This window comes from Amblyraja radiata, chromosome 37 (assembly GCF_010909765.2).
Source record: "Amblyraja radiata isolate CabotCenter1 chromosome 37, sAmbRad1.1.pri, whole genome shotgun sequence".
NCBI classification, from domain to species: Eukaryota; Metazoa; Chordata; class Chondrichthyes; order Rajiformes; family Rajidae; genus Amblyraja; species Amblyraja radiata.
This window is the reverse complement of record NC_045992.1, coordinates 9,276,395-9,296,641: the sequence shown is the minus strand read 5'-3', so window position 1 is coordinate 9,296,641 and position 20,247 is coordinate 9,276,395. Positions and strand designations below refer to the sequence as shown.

The window sequence follows — 20,247 nt, the reverse complement described above, 5'->3', positions numbered from 1 at the left end:
TCATGTTGCATGTTGCTTGACTAGAGAGTAAACCAGGTGCAGCCTTAACTCCTCCAGCTACACTCCCACTTCAAATTTAGAAACCACATGCACAATCAGTCAGATTCAGGGTTACACACACTGTTCACAGAGTTAGTAGATAGTACATTTCTCAAACTTCATAAACTAATGGTAGAAAATGAATGAGCAGTATTTAAAATAGGTTTAGGTAGCTTGATAAGAAAGGAGAAATGGACCAACTGCTCTTACAGACCATACACTTGAAATATTTATATATATATATATTAAACATTTACATTTCTTTAATCTAGTTTTCAAGCTGTTGGCAACATCAGCAATTACTAACTTTATCACTTTCAAATATTCTATAAACCTTGTTTGTCAGGATACTTAAAATAACTGGCATTTGATTTATCCAGAAATTATCCACATCAATCAATGGGGTGGTTAACATGGCAAGAGAATGTACATGAAAGGAAGGATATCAAAGGAACAAAGGCACCTTAGAGATCAATAAAAGAGCAGGACAGGCCAATAAGGTGGTTGAAAAGACATGTGGGAAACTTTACTAGCAGAAACAAAGGGTACAAGGGCAGAATAGTTATGCTAGAACTATACACAGTGACAGCTTGGGTACTAATCTGTATAGATCTGTTCACCACATTACAGGAATAAGGCAATCGCAGGATATGGAGAAGATTTCCGAAGATGTTGCCAGGTCTGGAAAATAGTTGCTGTGGAAAAAGTTTGAATGAAATAAGGTTGATTCCTTTCGAAAAGTAATTGGGGGAAGACTTAACCGAGACTAAATTATGAGTAATCTAGAAAACGTAGAAAGGCAAGACTTGCTTACCTTAACACAAGGTTCAATAAAAGGGGGCAATCGATGTGAAATTTTTGAAGAAGGTTGTTGATGAAAATCCTTTCATCAAGAGAATGGTTCGTGGCTCAACCAAGTGTCTGAAAGGATGCTCATCACTTTTAAGCAGAAGAGCAAACGGGCCGAGTGGCCTCTCATGTTTATGATTCTATGAATTAGATGCTAAACACCCACTGGATATAAATCCTGGGGACAAGTCTGCTAAGATTTCATCATGTTTCATGCAGTCTCAGTTATCCTGTGTTCTTGATTGTACCAGCAATTATTTTAAAGTAGTATTAAATTAATACTACTGAGGCGAACAAAAGAGTAAACTTCTTCAAACATCAGCAGTTTGTACGAGGGGTTCTGTAGGACTAGGTATGTAACCAAGTCTCAGTGCTTTCACTAAACTTGAAATAAACAGAAGAAAATCCTAGCCCAGTAACAGTTTCACAATTCTGGAATTATGCAAAACACAAAACATTGACATATATATTTCTACGGTTTCCTTATTCCTTACAAAGATCTTCACTGTACCTCGGTTCATGTGTCAATAATAAACTTAAACCTAACCTAAACCTACGCCTCTCATGTACAATTGCCCAGAACCCTTGAATTGACTGTGAGTAGGTACAGGTTGGTGTGACAGGTTTTGCTCAACACAGCAGGTTCATTAACAACCACTGACTTGTGAAAATAAAGATTAGTCTGTCAATGAGTTGTGCACCAAACTGTGGGATCATCCACATCTGAGAGAGAGAATCATTGAAAAGAGAGAGCTTCTGTGCACTGCATTTCCTTGCAGTGACAATGTCCTTTGCAAGCCATTTTCCTGACAGAATATGGCTTCCACCCATGGTCCTGCAGAGTTACTCCAGCTTTATGTCTATCTTCAATTCAGCGAAATACAATTTCTCACGGGGGCTATAAAGTCTCTAAACCCTCTGGGACCCCTGAACACCTCTAAAACTCCTCTAGCCCCCCTATTTCCCTCTATTCCCTCTAAACAATTGTAAACACATCTGAACCCATCTGAAGCCCTCTAAACATCTCTGAACCGTTTAACCCCTCTAAACTAGGAGGCTGCAAGGTGACTTGGATAGGCTGGGTGAGTGGGCAAATGCATGGGAGATGCAGTATAATGTGGATAAATGTGAGGTTCTATCCACTTTGGTGGCAAAAACAGGAAAGTAGACTATTATCTGAATTGTGGCCGATTGATGCAACGAGATGCAACGAAAAATGCTCACGGCAGACCAAACGTGTTAAACAGAAATTGGTCAGATATTGAGCTTTACACAGTGAGAAATCATGTGAAATAAGCACTGAATTTAATTTTAAATGAATGTACCTGCATGACTTGCTCAAATTTGATTGATCTCTGTGATAACAATCTACAGCAGAAAGTAAGGATAATTCAGGCTTGTCGATGTCAGTGCAACTTACTTCAAACTCTTGGCATGAACCTTTCTTTGCATTAACTGTGACACACTGGGCTATTTTTGAGTAATCCTCACTTAGTTACTCTGGGGGCAAGAACATTGCCTTATCGAGAACATACTTCCACTAGGGTGGAATTAATGGTGGCTGGTAGATCAGATTTGACTTTATTAGACAGGGTGTGACAGTATGATGACTGCCAAGTTTTGGAGTAGGATACGGGAATAGAATTCTACACACACACTTTGAAAATACCAAAAAATAAAGCCACAATTAGACTGGCATGTTATGAAGAATTTGTTCCACTTTTTTTTCTACACACTGACCACAATAAATGGACCAACTGAAGGATTGCTGATGGTGTAGGGGACCTTATGGATGGTGGCCGCCATTTTGAAGGTGCCTGGTTTCTGAATGGCTTCACTCACTGCACCCATTTTGCTGTCAAAATGTTCTCAAAGGAAATCGCCAGATAAACATACCGCTTTTTCCTTTTAAAAATACTAATATATAATTTTTGGTTCATGCTGGCTCCATCAAGATATTGCTGCATTTCACATTTACAATTTTTTTCTTCAGAATTATTTACAAGGTCCAACTTTAAACGTCATGACAAGTTCTGATGATGGGAGAATGATTACGATATTTAAAACAACACCATTTCTTTCGGGCCTTAGACTGATTTTACAACTGTCTTTCTCACCTCTCCTCAAAATGGCTCCATTGAGTTGAATCAACAACCGTACAATAATCAGGAGCAGATAATTGTGACCAAAGAAGGGAAGGTTACCGCAGGGAGAACTTTTATCTTGCCTATCCTTGCATTTCATTATCACCATTGTCTCTCAAATCATCCAGTTGACACTGTACTTGCTAACCATCCTCCCACCCCCAAAACCCCCTGGTGCCTTAAATAATGTGAGGGGACATTTCATCCCCTTTCCCATTGGAATGAAGTTTGGCATTTAGAGTTCATCTGGATCCAATATATGTGGATGCAAAAGAGGAAATGTCATTGCAACCGCAGGATTGCATGAAGGGAATAGGGTTGAAATATAATTTCTGTTCAGGGGATATATCAAACATAAAATTTTGATTATATGGAATACTAGACCAAGTGCAGACCCGTTGGGTCTGTTCCCCCAACGTGTGGTTGTGGGGGGGGGGGGGGGGAGGCGGCATGCAGCGTCACACACACTAACCATCTCCCCCCCACACCCCTCCGCACTCACGCTAATTAACCCCCTTAATATTATATTAATATTATTAATTTGCTCCTTTTACTCCATAACCACCCTATCTACTGACGCATAGCCCCCAACTTGCAGTCACATCTAGAGGGTGGGGGGGTCGGGGCGGGGGTAGAGAGTGAGGGCAGAGAGAGAAGGGGCAGAGACAGAGAGAGAGGGGAGGAGAGAGAGGGGGCGCTGAGAGGGGGGTGAGGGGGAGAGGTGGGGAGCAGGGAGGGGAGGGAGAGGGGAGGGTGGAGGGAAGAGGGTAGGGGGTGTGGAGGGGAGGGGAGAGGGTTTAGGGGAGGGGGAGGGGATGGAGGGGAGCAGGGGGGAGAGAGGGGGGGAGAGAGGGGGGGGGAGAGGGGGGAGGAGGAGGAGAGAGGAGGGAGGAGAGAGAGGGGGAGAGAGGGGGGAGCAGGGAGGGGGAGGGAGGGTGGAGGAAAGGGGGTAGGGGTGTGTGGAGGGGAGGGGGGTTTAGGGGAGGGACGGTGGGGAAGGGGATGGGGGAGAAAAAGAGGGGGGAGAGAGAGAGGGGTGGGGGGAGAGGAGAGGGGGGAGAGGAGAGGGGGGGAGAGGAGAGGGGAGGAGAGGAGAGGGGAGGGAGAGGAGGAGGGAGGGGAGAGGGGGGGGAAGAGGAGAGGGGGGGGAGAGGAGGGGGGGAAGAGGAGGGGGGGGAGGAGGGGGGGAGAGGAGAGGGGGGAGAGAGGAGAGGGGGGGAGAGGAGAGGGGGGAAGAGGAGAGGGGGGAGGTGGGGGGGGGAGAGAGGAGAAGGGGGAGAGGAGAGGAGAGAGGGGGGGAGAGGAGAGGGGGGGAGAAAGGAGAGGGAGGGGGGAGAGGAGAGGGGGGGGGAGAGGAGATGGGGGGGAGAGGAGGGGGGGGGGGGTGGGAGGGAGAGGGGGGAGAGAGGAGGGGAGAGAGAGAGAGAAAGGGAGAGAGACAGGGGGGGACGGAGAGAGAGAAAGGGAGAGAGACACGGGGGGAGAGAGAGGGATAGGGAGAGAGATAGGGAGAAAGAGAAAGAGAGAGGGATAGGGAGAGAGAGAGAGAGAATGACTTTTTACTCAACCCAAACCTCCCATACAACCATTTGCAGGCAGTGCATTTTTCCTCAAACTAACCATAACCATATTTTCATTTTCAAACCAAATTAAGGGTACTTACTCACAGCTGTGTAGACATTTGTTCAGTCATTCAGAGCTCAGACCTCTATGTTGTGGAGACTGATTGGGGCACACCACTTCCTGGTTTTATAGTCCCTCCCCCCTGCCGCCAGCGGGGGCAGCAGAGAGAATGGGGAATTTTGTTAAAGCATTAATATCTCTGTCATTTTTCATCGACTGGAAAAATCCTCGGCACACATGCGGCGGAGGGGGGCTCTGAGCGAGGTGGCTAAAAATGACGGCCGTAGGTGGCGGCGTTCTCTCGGAAATCGCAGCACAGATCGCCAAAACCGGTCAAGACTTTTAGTAATATAGATGCGATCCTCAAGGAACAATCACGGTGTCCACATCAAGGTATTACCCCTCATGCTCATATTAGCGTAATAATGTCATGGAATAGAGAAAGAGTCCCACTGCGCATTTAACAATCCTCCACAATTCCATTGTTAATCCCCCCACATTGCACCAGAATTCACCACTCACCTACATACTAGGGGCACTATACGATGGCCAATTAATCCAACCTGCACATTTTTGACTTGTGGGAGGAAACCAAACCAAAGGGTTCAAAAGAAACCCATGTGGTCACAGTGAACGTGCAAACTCCACATAGACACCATTGGATTGACCCCAGGTCAATGAAGCTCTAACTCTACCAACTGCAATACATGCCAGCCTTCATTTGAAATACTTTGGGAAAAGCTCTAAAGGAACTACAGTGCTTTTAATAGTAGTTTGCCTTTTGGTCAAGTAAGGTGCTGCATCTTATGCTGCATCTCTTTCATATGGTGTTAGTATCAACAACAGTAGTGGTAGCCACAGTCTCTCCGTGAACAATTGAGTCAGCTTCTCTGTCGCCCCTATCACATTCTTCATTGTACAAAGGGATGAAGCTTTTTAAGAGGTCTTTCAACATCTAATTTTCTCTTCCATAAATTTGTGTTCCACAAATTGGTCTCTCAGGCTAATCCATTCATCAAGCAATTGCTTATTAAATTATAAATTTTGTCGACCATCTGAGAAGTTCCAATTTCAACGCACGTTGAATTCAAAGGGAACAGTAAGTTAGTAGGACAGTGATTTGGTGGCAAAAATCATAGTCTTAATACATCGTGCTATGTAGGGGTCAGTGTTAAAGTAACTTCTCCATTTGGAGAAACAGCTTTACTTTGGAAAAGTTGTAAAACATTTTTTGGAACAAAAAATTGAATAGCTATTGAAAGGAAAAGAAGTGTGTGGAACAAAAGGGAAAACCAAGTAATCAGGGAACTGATTTGGCAAGTTTTCTTTACAAATTGGAAACAATGTCTGCAACCAAAGGTGATTTGCAGTCATGAAGAAACCACTTCCTGAAAATTAAATGAGCAAGATTCACTTTCTCCTCCAAGGGCACAATGTGCATGAGGGATGCAGTGAATGATCAGATCTTCTTAAAGAGATTGATGAACTGAAATCACTGCCAGAAGGTCACATACTGAGGGGGAATTCACTGGAAATGGAAAGGAAACACAATGGAATTCAGAACGCAACATTTAGGAACATGTTGTTGATGGAAAAGTAAATGGCAAATGTATTGAGCTGCCAAGTCTGGCCTGAAGGAGCAATCGAAGGGAAATGAGATAGTCCTGAGCACAACTTTGGTGGGAGGTCTTCGGTAGAAAATGTTGTTCATTGACCGTAGCTGAATTATATTTACCTACTAGGCCATGGGAATGGGGGAAAGGGCACTAAACAAAATGGTAAAAACAAAACTTGATTTCATTTTGTTTTGTTTATCTAACTGAAAGATTGTAAAGAATAAGTTCTAGCGAAGTTCCAATCATTGCCTAATGAAGTATGATTACACAAAGTAGTTGCTCCAGTGACAACTAATTAGGTGTGTTACTGACTCCACAACTATATTCTCAATTATGTTCACTTATTTTTATTTCCACTGCACTTAAACCACAAAACCAGTGCAACACTAAAACCACCGCAATTTTTAGATTAAACAGAATTAAGTGTCCGTTCTACCCAATGGTCACTCGAACAAGTATTTAGAGGTACTATTAACTTACTACTGGAAATACAAATGAGGGACAATGTTCCCTTTCCTTGCATGACTCACCTCGTCACCAGGTTCCCCCTTTAGACCCTGGGCAGTCACAGCAAACACAGCATGCAGAAGTAAAGGAGAGACACAAATAGAGGATTAGTATTAGACCAAAAAAAGTACTTATCAGCATCTTTATAAAGCGACCTTCTTAAAGTCGTCAGGAGCCAGAGTCTGCAACTGTGCATCAGACCACACTCAAGCAACAAGCAAGCAGCAGAGCAAGAGATTACACCTTTAATAATCTTCAGGTCTAGACTGAGTGAAATAAGTTGTTTTAGCAAGAGAAAAATATCATAAAGATAAATTCCGCAGTTAAAAGCAAACATTCCAGGGATGAAAATTTAGTATTCCAATACTAGATCCCCATTGAATCTTATGAGATTTGGCTCCACATTGTCACTGGTGATGATCAAGGACCAAGGGGCACTCCAGTTCTAACCAGGATTGGACCTTTGAATGGGTGAATGAGGAGAGGGGAAAGCAGGCTTGGGTCTATCAACCACACGACAATTGAATCCATTCAGAATCTTTAGTGTGACCCGCTGAGTTACTCCAACATTTTGTGACTATCTTCGGCGTAAACCAGCATCTTCAGTTCCTTCCTACACATAGAATCTTTAGACTACTGTCCCAACAATTTGTGTCCACAGAATGCAATGAGCATCTAGTAAAACAAACCTACTACTGGCTGCTACTGGTTCAGGCTATGGCTGGGACGTGCCTTGCTATTTGGACTACTAAATAATCAGAAATACCACATGTTATCCTTTAAAGTAGCAAGTATTATCTTTATAAAGTGGGGATTGTATCACCATTTCCCACATGGCCGATTCCAGAGTAATTCTTCTTTTTTTTTTCTCTGTGTGTACACTGTTCTGGTGTACTACAAAGGTGGAAAGTAAAGCCCAGAGAGATCGAGAAGGATTAAGGTCTTGTAGTACCAAAGGACCTATCTGTGGGAGGATGGGAGAACGGCAAATGGAAACAACATCTCTTTTTAGCACAGCTTAAACTTCTGATCAGAACCAGCTGGGACGTATTCTCCACTGTCCATGGAAAAGATTGCAAACCATTAATCCACCTGAATATTATGCGACAGGACAGGAGCAAAACAAAAATGTTTTAAATTGCTGCATGCCTGTGGACCAAACTCCCGTTGAGCAATTTGTATTGAATTGCCTCAAAACTCTTCATACACAAAGAGTTATTTTGGGGTGTATGTTATTGAGACCCAACAGTCATGCTATGTATACAAGGACCAACCAACAGTAATTGACAGGATGAATGAGCTGCTAATTGTTATTTTAGTTGTGCTGGCTGTCGGAGGAAACTTGACTAGAATGAGACTGGATTCTGATTACGCTCAAATATTCCATTGAAGTCTTTGAATATTTACCATCAGGCTATTAAATACTACAACCTCCATATATGCTCTGAACTACATAGACTTGGGGGCATTGGTTTCGTCTTTTTGACCTCTCTATAGATGCTGCTTATCCATTGAGTTACTTTTGTGTTCAATATTTAAGCATCTGCAATCTTTAAATCTCCAGAATGATTGATGGAGATGAAATACTCTTAAAATCCACAATATAATGGACTTCTCCACTCCTTTCTCACATATTTGTGTATGTTCTGGTTTCCTCCCTTAACCCAGTAATGTACTGGCTGGTCACTCTAAGATGCTCCCAGTGCAAGTGGGTGGAAGGACAATCAGGGTGGAGTAGATGGCCTTGCGAGAGAGAATAGGTTGTACACATGCGAGATTTGGAATAAGATTGATGAGGTTGCTGTAAGAGCCAGCCTCAACCTAATGGGTTGAATAGCTGTATCCATGTTGCATGGGAGGTATGAAAAATAAATCCATTAATGTTATCTTGTAATGTTACCTGCCATAAAATCTCATAATGTGAATTGATGCAAAGTACTACTTGATAGTAATGCTATGAAGTGCTTTGGGATAAATTATGTTGAAAGTTGTTAAAATAAATGTGTGAGAGGTTGGAGAAGCTTGTGAGTTCTTTCTGAATGGGTAAACTAGGATGGAACAAATGGCTTCCTCCATTCTTAATTACCTCAGGTATTATGGCCTATATTCATCCTCAGTAGAACAAAGCTTCACCCCAATGCCTCCAATTATTTTGATAATATATCAAACTCAGGGGAAGATCCACAGTACCATTGGCCTCCATTATTAAGCTCTATACCTCATAATGAAGTAATCAAATGAATCACCTAGGCCTAAAATATCTTAATTTTGATTAATTTGAAATGCCTTGAGATATTTTATTGCATTATAGATGTTACAGGTCATTGCAGTTGATATGTGTAAGTCCCAAACCTGCCCTTTGCAGCTCTGTAGAGTTTGTGAAACATTCCATAATCTGTTAAAGTTAAAACTGCTCACATCTTTGCACTACATGCCAACAGTAATAAGCACACAGCCAAAACAAACTCCAATGTAAAACAAATTTAGCTATAGCCATGCTCAAAAAGCACATTTTGTAACATTATAGATGGGGGAGGGCCTGAAAATCAATTTCATCAGTTTGGACTGTGCCAGATTCACACAGTGAACTAAGCATATTGTTAGGTTTTATCGTTTAAAAAAATCTAAACCTTCCTGTGGTTTTCCAGGGGACAACATGGGGAAAAGGTTTGAGCAGGCAGTGAAGAAAGATAATAGCTTGTTGGCCTTCATTGCGAGAGGATTTGAGTTTAGGAGCATGGAGGTCCTACTGCAGTTGTACAGGGCCCTGGTGAGACCATACCTGGAGTATTGAGTGCAATTTTGGTCTCCTAATTTGATGAAGGACATTATTGCTATTGAGGGAGTGCAGCGTAGGTTCACCAGGTTAATTCCCAGGATGATTGGACTGACATATGATGAAAGAATGGGTCAACTGGGCTTGTATTCACTGGAATTTAGAAGAGGGGGTCTTATAGAAACATATAACATTCTTAAAGGATTGGACAGACTAGATGCAGGAAAAATGTTCCCAATGTTGGGTAGTCCAGAACCAGGGGTCACTGTTTAAGAATAAGGGGTAGGCCATTTAGGACTGAGATGAGGAAAAATGTCATCATCCAGAGAGTTGTGAATCTGTGGAATTCTCTGCCACAGAAGGCAGTGGAGGACAATTCACTGGATGTTTTCAAGAGAGTTAGATTTAGCTCTTACGGCTAAAGGTATTAAGGGATAGGGGGAAAAAGTAGGAACGGGGTACTAATTTTAGACATTATCATATTGAAAGGCAGTGCTGGCTCGAAGGGCCGAATGGCCTACTTCTGCACCTAATTTCTATGTTTCTAAGGTCTATGGGCACTCACATGGGCCCCAGCTATGCCTGCCCCTTTGTAGGGTACGTCAAACAATCCCTGTTCCAGGTATACACTGGTCCTGCCCCCGGACTCTACCTCCGCTCTCTGACTCATGTAAACAAGGTTTGGTACAAAGCCTATCTATCCCCCATGTGTGTTGGTGTTCCCAGTTTCCTAGTTATAGATGCCAGGAAGTCCCAAGCAAGGTGCTAAACATTGTTCATATAATAAAACTCAACCAATATTGGCTACCCAACCAAAACATAAATAGTTAAAAATCTACCTTGAAAGACAACGCAAAATGGCCTGTTAGCTTTTTTTTAGCATCCCTTGAAATGAGTGCCCACCATTTGAGCAATGGGGAAACCAGTGCAACATAAATCTACCCACACAGATGACTGATTATCTCTTCGAAGCATCCAAGTCCCGGAAGATTTTTAATACGTTCACAGAACAGTGATGTTACTGGCACGGCAAACATTATCCATCGTCAATCCCTACAATGTAAATCTCGCTTGCAGTGAACACATTTCAGATTACAGTTTTGCCTTTGACTAATGGGGAATATTTTTCTTCATCAGGTAGTTCATTTTATTGGTCATGTTCTGTAAAATAATGCATGATAGCATACGTTAACAGCGGGGGCAGCATGAACAATGCCTTGTTTGTTTCTATCCTTTTGAGGTGGGGGTCCAGTCACTGAGAAATGAGTGCAGTTATGGACTTACTTAAACAAGAAAAACAAAGCAGAGTAAATGCTCCTAATTACAGGAAGCGCTGCTGTGAGCACTTCCTTGTGCCGAGAAAGTGACCCAAAACAAGAAAGACTTAGGGACCTTTCAAAGTCATCTTTCTAAATAAAAGTGCAATTAGCACAAAGTCTTTCGGTCTATTGCAAGAATGGCTGGAACAATGTTTGTCCACACACTGGGGTTTAATAGTGGCAGCCTAACCTTGGATGCTTAGTTGATTCCCCTTGGAATTTCCCCATTTAAAGAGCTGGAGAAATAACAATCGCTAATAACAGTTAACAGTCTTTCAGCCCACACACAGTTGGAACTGATGTCCTTTTTAAGTAAGAAGAGAGTTAAAGTGGGTTTGCTTATTGTTGCAAAATAGCAACACTGTGATGTACTTTGTCAACTCAGGTATTCCTAGCCCCTTTAATTATGTTTTAAAAATATTAAAATGCAGACCAGAAGCATGACAATTAGGTAAGCCAAAGCATTTCCACATCAGTGAGTCAAAGCTTTAAAGAGGCTGTTCGTTGTTAGGAACTACCCACATTGTGACTACTTTGAACTATATAGACTTTTCTGTGATATGTGCTCAGAATTATAATTAAAATCAAATTATTTTACACATATGTTTATAGATAAATCCTTTATATCATTTTCTGTGTCTTTTCATTTTAGAATTAATCCTAAACTTAGAAAAGTTTGCATGGCAGCATTAAGGAAAGTCAGGGATATCAACATCAATGCTGTAAACGTCAAGCTAGAAAATGCTCCCAATGAATGAGTCTGCAATGTTGGTTTAGGTACTGATGGGTTTACTGTATATGGTTTTGTATGGGAAAGATGTTCACCAAACAGCCCATTTAACTAACCATTGCTTCAAAAGCCAAGCGTTTCAATGCAACAGAGGTAGCACATTTTAAAATAAATTGCATCAGAACTCCAAACAGCACAGCAATAAACCTCATGAATACAACAAAAGCCTCATCCAACAAAGAACTTAACCTAAGGTCTACGTTACATTCATCTTAAAATGTAAAGTATATGCACTGTAATTCACAGTACTGGCTGAAATGCTCCATGCTCCATGCAAAATGGAGCCAAAGCAATGTGCAAAATGCTCTCAAGAAATGTGCAGTTAAGTATGGTACTGTCAAATAAATGGTTTAAGGCTGCATTATCCTGAAGCTGAAACAGAATTAAATGACCTGTGCTATGTCACTTTAACTAAAGGCTTTTATCTCCATAAACCAGATGTTGTTCTGACCTTTTTCTGAAATGTTTACGCAGTGGCTCCCTTGAGAGAAAAAGACACTTCCAAAAATGGTGCCTTGTTCTTGCTGCAGAGGTTACACACAGGCACAAATGTGCACTAGATAAAGTAGTTCAAATCAATTTGATTTCAGTCGGAAAGGTGGAGGGTGGAAGAGGAAGGTAAGGGGAAGGATACTGCAGCTTTAAATTATTTTTCTTTGACACTTCATTTACAAACAGTTGAAATGATGGTTCATTGTGCCTTCAGTGCAAGATAAGCATCAGGTTTATGTCACCACACGGCTAAAATGAGATGCAATAAGTAAACTTACCCTTCTCCCTGGTAGGCCCATGGATCCTTTGTTTCCCTAATAATCAATGTACAGTCAGAACTGCAAAGAAAGAGTTTTTTTTTTGCAATTTCACCCAAAAAGCTGCTCAGCCGCACACGAGAACATCCAGCAAAGACGTGTGCCCCGAAATCACAGAGCAAGCGTTTCAGAATGTAATGCTTGATCACAAAAGCATGAAGGTTTCCCATTAGATGCCACTATTGAGAGCTTCACACACCAAACTACCAGACTGCTAGGCCAGGAGTTAAACCTTAGGAAAAGAGCCCTTAATCACAAGTTAAAGCTGGCAATATAACGACTATGTGTTATCACCACACCATCAGTTAAAAAAGTCACCATCCATAGACATCCATAGCTATCTAGCGATAGCCAAGATAATGTTTTTTGGGGAGCATGTTTGCAAAACAGTTAAGTAGCTTGATGTAGATGATGTGGATTTTTAATTTCTGGGATATCAATCATTTCTGAAATGAAATTATTCATCCCAAATGAAGTTTTTTTTTTTCTGTTGCATTAAGGAGAAAATAGAGTACATGATTTAATTATTAGGATTCAGTGGGAGTGGATAGAAGTTAGCAAAAGGCAAGCTTCAGTGTGTAGCAGGAGATAGACACAGACTGTTAAAACAAAGCAGATAAGTGCAAACACAGAGTTAGGATTAGACAGGAGAGGGGTGCAGTTTAAGGCTATTTACCGGAAAACCTGATCTTCCTGTAGATCCCTGAAAAGGACAAAAATCAGTAGAAAAGGGAGAGAAATGAACATATTATATACACAGCACAACAAGCCAGAGAGACAAAGCTGACTTGATTCATTTTAACTTTTATAAGGTATGAAATTTAAAAGTGCATTGATTCAAAAGCTAGAGATCTATTCAATGGTTTGAAAGAATAACAACCAATGTAAATCCTGCAAGGACTAAGGAAACAGTTATGACAACACTGCAAAGATTTAGCAGAAATAGGTTAATATCTAAGGTCTAGTTCACCATAGAGAAGATAAGAGACAGACACTTATTTTTTTTTACCCAACCTGTTCTCTTGGGCACTACTAGCGTTTTGTGTACTTACAGCAGGCCCTGTGAACACAAGAAAAGAAGGGAAAAAGCAGATTATTTTTCAGTGGCGTTCACTACAGAATTAATATAAGTTTCATCAGTGATTTAATTCTCTGGACTAGTGACAAACTACAGAAACTGCATTACATTTCAGATGCATATTTGTGCAAAGGAAAGAGTTCTCTATGTAGAAATAAAATTAGATGATATCGTTTGTGTTTGTTTCTTAATACACAGCCAGAAATTAAAATCACATTTTCAGTTTGTTTTAAAGTTTTCGCCTCCATCTCCCACCAATTAGGAAAACTGAGCCAAACGACACCTGTCACAATTCAACTGAACACAATGTTATTTCCTTGAAATCAATGTGTACACTGCCCATTCATTGCTTACCACAGTAAAGTGAGTCCAAAATTGTGAATTACGACCTGACTAACTAACTGACAGTTCAACAAGTATATCAACCTTAAAGTAGTGAATTCTATGCAACTTAGAGTGCCCCTAATAATATTATCTTTATGCTTTAAAATGTATCCTGCAATTTCTATTTATATAAACTGTTATTGCCACAGTCCTCAGTAATGATTGTGGTTCCTGGGAATTGGAAACTGCTGCCATTAAACAGCTGGGCTCCTTGCCCAGGGATGCTGGGATCTTCCCCAGATATCCATGTGCCATTACCCTCCTTGCAATCCCAGCATCTCATTCCTTTTCTTGCAGGTATCCATCCCTGTTCTTCCACTCTCTGTGTTACCTCCCTGCATCAGCACCGACCCACATCTGGGCAAATGGGATAGAAGGGTAGAAGGGCAAAACAGTCGGCTTGGATGTGATGGGCCGAAGGGTCCATATCTGTGGTGTACAACTACACAGGCTCATTTCCAAGGGACACGGCAAAAGTGCCACTGTTGCTGTCTGTCCATCAGGTGGCAGTGTCTGTGAAACACACACTTGGGTTATAATGTGGGACATAAGGACTGTAAAAACATGCTCCTTCTTGGAGGTAAAGCACAATGAAAATGCCTTGAAAGCAATGACGACCCAAATTGCAACATCAAATATGAGAGAGATGATATTAAGACAGAGACAAGGAATTGGATGTTTTGGATGAAATTGGTCCCAACCTAGGGGAATGACTTGCATCCTTCTCACAAGGTTCTGTGAAAGCTCAGTTGGATACCCATTTCCACTGTTGGAACTTGACACATCCACCCTTCTCACCAGGTAAGCTGTGTCATTAACTCAAAAAATGCCCAATATGAGGATAGTTTTCGGTTGTAGAGATCCAAGCATATGGCTCAAAAACAATTTTTTTCAGGATCTTATATAATAAAAGCAGAGCAACTATGCAAACAATCTCGGCACTATAGTAAAAAAAAAATCCCAATGACCTCTGGACCTGCAACTGCTATAAAATATGTGTGTTTTGTGGAAAAGATATTTGTAGGGGGATCATAGACAACAATATAATTTGGACTACTAGCACCAATTTTCTTTAAATCTCTAGGAAGGAACTGCAGATGCTGGTTTAAACCAAAGATAGACTCAAAAAGTTGGAGTAACTCAGCGGGACAGGCAGCATCTCTGGAGAGAAGGAATGGGTGTTGTGTATTGGGTCGAGACACTTCTACAAGGGTCTCTAACTTTTGAACCAATGCACTTTAAAAAAATTTCAAGAAGGGTCTCAACTCGAAGCATCACCCATTCCTTCTCTCCAGAGATGTTGCCTGTCCCGCTGAGTTACTCCGGATTTTTGTTTCTATCTTCTCTTTAAATCTCTTAATAGTCATAGATCTTCCTATAAATGACATGCTACATCTGTTTTGATAAAAAATAAATAATTTTATAACTCACAACTGTCTCTGCCATCACTAAATCATTATTAAGTTATTTTGGAAGATAAAAATGTCTTGAGATGTCCTTTCCTGAAATTTATGCTTCCCAATTTTAGTGCAGTGTTCGCGATTAGAATTAGAAGAAACGTACAGAGAGGCAGCTGTCTGTCGCTGAATGTACAGCAGAGGAATGATCATTCCAGTGCAAGTGGATATTTTTTTAAAGTAAAAGTCATCATTTTAATAAATGGAGTTGAGAAACATTCCCACAGTGAGTATTCTTGTGTGGTGTCCATTATCCAAAGTGAACCTTGCAGTCCCGGGACTTGGCTGCTTTTGGAAGAGAGTTGATTTCGACATCATAATGCCCAGAATTTCACTGAACTGGGCCAGATTGTGAACAGGTTGGAAACATGGCTTCACAAGCTTTGCTATCAAGCCCTATTTTCCCCAAGTGAAATACGCTTGTAAAGAACATAAAGGGAGAAAGGCAAGCATGAACAAAATGGATGACAGTGCCAATATTTTGTGAAGGAATGAATAGTGATATTTATTCTTTGAGATTTAAAAAAATTATTCTTGTGTTATTCATTATTGCATGAAATATAATCTTACAAAGTTATACTACAATGTATTGAAGCATTTTAATGCATTTGCCATCATTTACTAATTATATTAAAAAAAAGCACAGAAAAGGCTGGACCACTGCTGAACTCACCGCTAAAAGGTCACAGAGTTTACTTATTAATTTATATCCGAAGAAAGGCTAACTTCGGGAATAGAATATTGGTGCATCACCAAGCCAAAAGACAAAGCTTGTGCCTTTACAATGAAATGCGGATTCACAATCTTATTATAGATGGACCATAGAAAGAGACTTGTGGAGGATGTTTGCTAGAATCTGATGTTTGATCATGTTGGTACAGTTGGGCACCATGAGGAGTGACTTGTGACTATAGACACAAAGTCCTGGAGTAACTCAGTGGGTCAGGCAGCAACTGGAGAAAAAGGATGGGTGACGTTTCAGGTCGGACCCCTTCTTCAGATAAACTAGTTTGCTCAAGGAGATGATAGTTTTTAAAAAACTCGGAAATCTATGGTTTCAGATTTCTAGAATGGCAGATCAGGCTGACCAGATTGTGCAGAGTTTGCACAATTTTACAGCAAATGAATTAGGCTTTGGTAGTTTTACGGCATGCAACAGGTAACAATCTATGGAAGCAATCTCATATTAACCTCCAAATTAAAGGAAATAACGACTGGAATAAATGATACACAAATGAACATACTTGATTTACAAATAAATTAAAAAAAATTACAAATCTTTCTTTACAAATGTTTATTTTATATTCAAAAAATATATTTTCTGAAGTACTGTATGCACATTAGAAAGTTTAGACCACAATTAATAATGCTCCAATATTCATCCACTCTCATTACCTTCTTGATTTAAAGCATGATTACATGTTAAATATCCCTTTATTACTCTATAATACATGTTCCTTCATGGGTCATGTGTATGAATAACATATCACAAACCAGCATCTTTTAGGGTGTAGCTGCAGATACACAGGAATAGGAATTCTTCCTTGTTTCCTCAAACTAAATGGGCAGTGCAACATTGCTACATGTTGTATCCGCCATTACACTGTTCTGTTAATTTCATTGGAAGCAATGTTTAGGAGAAGACTGTGCATTGTCCAGTACCCGGCTAGCAACACAAGAGTATGGTCTACTTGTGAGGACTGGTAAAAAATTAAATGTTAATAATCAAGGAGCCAATTCCATTCCTGAAGTTTCTATAACACAGGGAATTATGTTGTTCATTGTGGGGAAACATCTCGGAACTACTGTGGCACGTACCTGTAGTACCTCTGCGACCATGTCTTCCTTTTTCTCCTGGTGGCCCTAGAGAGAAACCAGGAATATTAGTATAGTTGTCAACAAATGGGGACCATGTATCTGAGTAGACCAGTGGCACAACCGACTTAAGATGACTGTAAAATTGGAAAGCGGAGTCAAAATGTAAACACTTGAGTTTTGATTGGGAATCTAGCAGCTTTAAAGCCCTTCTTGTTCATCATTTGGCATGGAGAGTTACACTTTAATAGTGATGTTTCTGAGAAGCTTAAATGTAAATATACAAATTCTACAGCTTGTATTAACAAGAGTTCTGGCTGTCTTACACATTTCTACATGCAATGAATAGTTCTTGATAACCTTCTGCCTCCCTGGATTATTGATTAATTGGCCCAATATCAAGATGCTGACCTAATCTCAGATGGATAATATTTCACAATTTATGCTGTAATAAATCATTGAAGCAGGACCAAGGAGTCAACATTCCTTAACGTTCTTCAATCATGAAAACGCACATCCATCTATGTTGCATGTAAAATGTTATATCCCCAAGCACGAAAAACAGTAACAAGGGGAATATCCACAGCATTTCACACAAAAGCTACATTTAAAACATGAAACAGAGCACTCAATATATTTTAATGTATATAGTATATACTTAAGTACGCAGACTGTCCTCCAAAATAAACTGAACCCACACTAGAAATTGTTACAAAAACCCTTGACTACAACGCATACTATTTCAGATCAGAATCTCTAATCATGGATTGCATATGCTGCATAAAACTTCAGCAGGACTAATTTTAAGGTGCTAAATAGATCCCTGTCTTGCAAAATAGAATATTTATTTGCTCTACACATATTTATTATTCCTGTAAAGTAAATCACCCGATCAAAGATGAAGTGGTGGTGTTAATGAAAGCTTCCTTTAAGCTAAATGTGAGCAATATTAATGAGGTCATTTGTTGTGATGGCCTAAGTGTAAATTACATGTTCAATGAACCGCATCTTGGCTACATAATGAACAGTTCAGTCACAGTTTGCAGGGTGTGTAACAGTTCACTCAGTCCGGACATAGGGTTGGAATGTAACAATTGATATATTGATTTATCCTATTTCTAATGAAGGTGATTTCAGACGACTAAAGGGGAAGCTGGAAATATTTTCACAACGCTCCTAGATATTCCATCATCATTAAATGAATCTGTCAAACTGAAAATATCGTGATTGAGGGAAATAAAAACTAAACCAACTTCACCATTAAGGACCAAAACTGGTACGAGCCTGTCAACACAAGGATTGTAGTTGCTGGTTTACAAGGAAAGGCACTAAGTGCTGGAGTAAAGCCCCTGTCCCACTTTCCTAAGTTACTCAAGAATTCTCCCAAGTTTTCCCCTTGATTCAAACTCGGAGATGCCAGCCGTGGGTACTCGGGGCTATTTTTTGACTCGTGGACATTTTTCAGCATGCTGAAAAAACGTCCCGACTTACCTGATGCCCCGAGTACATAATGCTGGCATTATGAGCCGCTACGAAATATCTACGGACTCGCTACGGACATTCTCCGAGTTTGAATCAAGGGGAAAACTCGGGAGAATTCGTGAGTAACTCAGGAAAGTGGGACTTAACTCAGAACATCAGGCAGCATCTCTGCTGATCATGGATAGGTGGCAAATTGGGACAATAAACGAATCTAATCTAATCTAATCTAATCTGTTCTGAATAGTACATGAATGATTTGTCCACTAGGTATAAATATCTGCAATACTAAATAGCAAATTAATAACAGGTAAGATTATCTCACACGTTTCATATCCTCTTGTTTCCAACAGAATATTTTCACACTGGAGCAGATTAATATTCTACTCAACAGTTGGGAAATGTTACACTTTGGTTTCAGGATAGTTAAGGATTCACTGACTGGTTATTTTGGCCAGTTCCCTCTGGGCACGTGATCCTCCCCATTAGATTCTACTCTGCGTCTACTCATCTGAAGCTTAATGCACAGAAGGCCACTGTGAAAATGCAGCTCAGTGTGGTGAAAACAATGCAAAATTCGTCTAGTGCAACAACAAAAAAATTCAAATGCTGGAGGAACTCAGCGGGCCAGGCAGCATCTGTAGAGGGAAATGGACAAACAATGTTTCGGGTCGGGAATCTTCTCCTTTGCAAAAAAAAAGATTACCGTACATTTTCACCAACAGCTAAATTCTACATTAGTGTAGGGGGACGGGGTGGAAGAAACTAAACACATACCATTAGATTGGCTATCCTGCCTAACTTATTTTCTTTTCATTGGCTTCCATTTTTACACCTAGTCCCCCATTAATGGGGGTTTGGGGGAGGAGGAGAGGGGAGGAGGAGAGGGGAGGGGGATATAAATTACCCAACATATCTGACCAGGAACAAAAATCACAGTCAGAAACTTAATTTACAGTAGAAACACAAAAAACAGATAGAAATGGACACCCACACATAGAGAATCCCAAACACTGACAACATGCTAAACTTTCTCAGCCTGGCCCCGACCACAAGTATTCAAAACCTTACACATGAAACAATCAACTCATCCAGAAACATATGATCCCAAACACATGTCCAAACCATGATACATAACCCAACCAAGCCCACTACACATAAAACAGCAAAGGCCGCCAGTCGATAATATTAGATGTCTATATCCAAAATATCAGTGGCTCATATGTTCTCCAGTCCTTCCTCTGTGCACTGATTACTTTAGTCTTTCATTCTCCACCACCAAATCATGTGGGTTTCAGATATAACTCTTTAAATGTTTCGCGACTGGAGTACTAAGAAAAATCTGAATTTGATGAAAGTTTGGATGAAGTGCATTAACTCGGTTTCTTCCTCCACAAATTCTGCCTGACTTGCCGAGTGTCTCCAATATTTTCCATTGTTTCAGGTTTCTGGCATGTGCAGTTTGTTTTTTTGCTTCAGGTAAGACTACATTTTGATTGAGAGAACAAAACAAGCCTGATCTCTGGCTTAAATCTACCAATGAGATACAGCATATTCAAGTC

At 40.6% G+C, this 20,247-nt stretch overlaps 1 protein-coding gene across 38 annotated transcripts in view; it reads right to left on the bottom strand.

Annotated features, from left to right (window-relative positions):
• LOC116966354 (collagen alpha-1(XIII) chain-like) overlaps nucleotides 1–20,247 on the bottom strand; it is a 206,335-nt gene that overhangs the window by 101,550 nt on the left and 84,538 nt on the right. For 30 of the 38 annotated variants that reach the window (XM_033012496.1, XM_033012505.1, XM_033012510.1 and 27 more), the window contains exons 3-7: nucleotides 17,210–17,254; nucleotides 13,525–13,532; nucleotides 13,149–13,175; nucleotides 12,434–12,469; nucleotides 6,802–6,828 (exon numbers count right to left, since the gene is read on the bottom strand). In XM_033012496.1, coding sequence (XP_032868387.1) covers nucleotides 6,802–6,828; nucleotides 12,434–12,469; nucleotides 13,149–13,175; nucleotides 13,525–13,532; nucleotides 17,210–17,254 — 143 coding nt within the window. The remainder of the gene's footprint in view (nucleotides 1–6,801; nucleotides 6,829–12,433; nucleotides 12,470–13,148; nucleotides 13,176–13,524; nucleotides 13,533–17,209; nucleotides 17,255–20,247) is intronic. The other 8 variants (XM_033012503.1, XM_033012516.1, XM_033012508.1 and 5 more) reach the window with 6 other exon arrangements.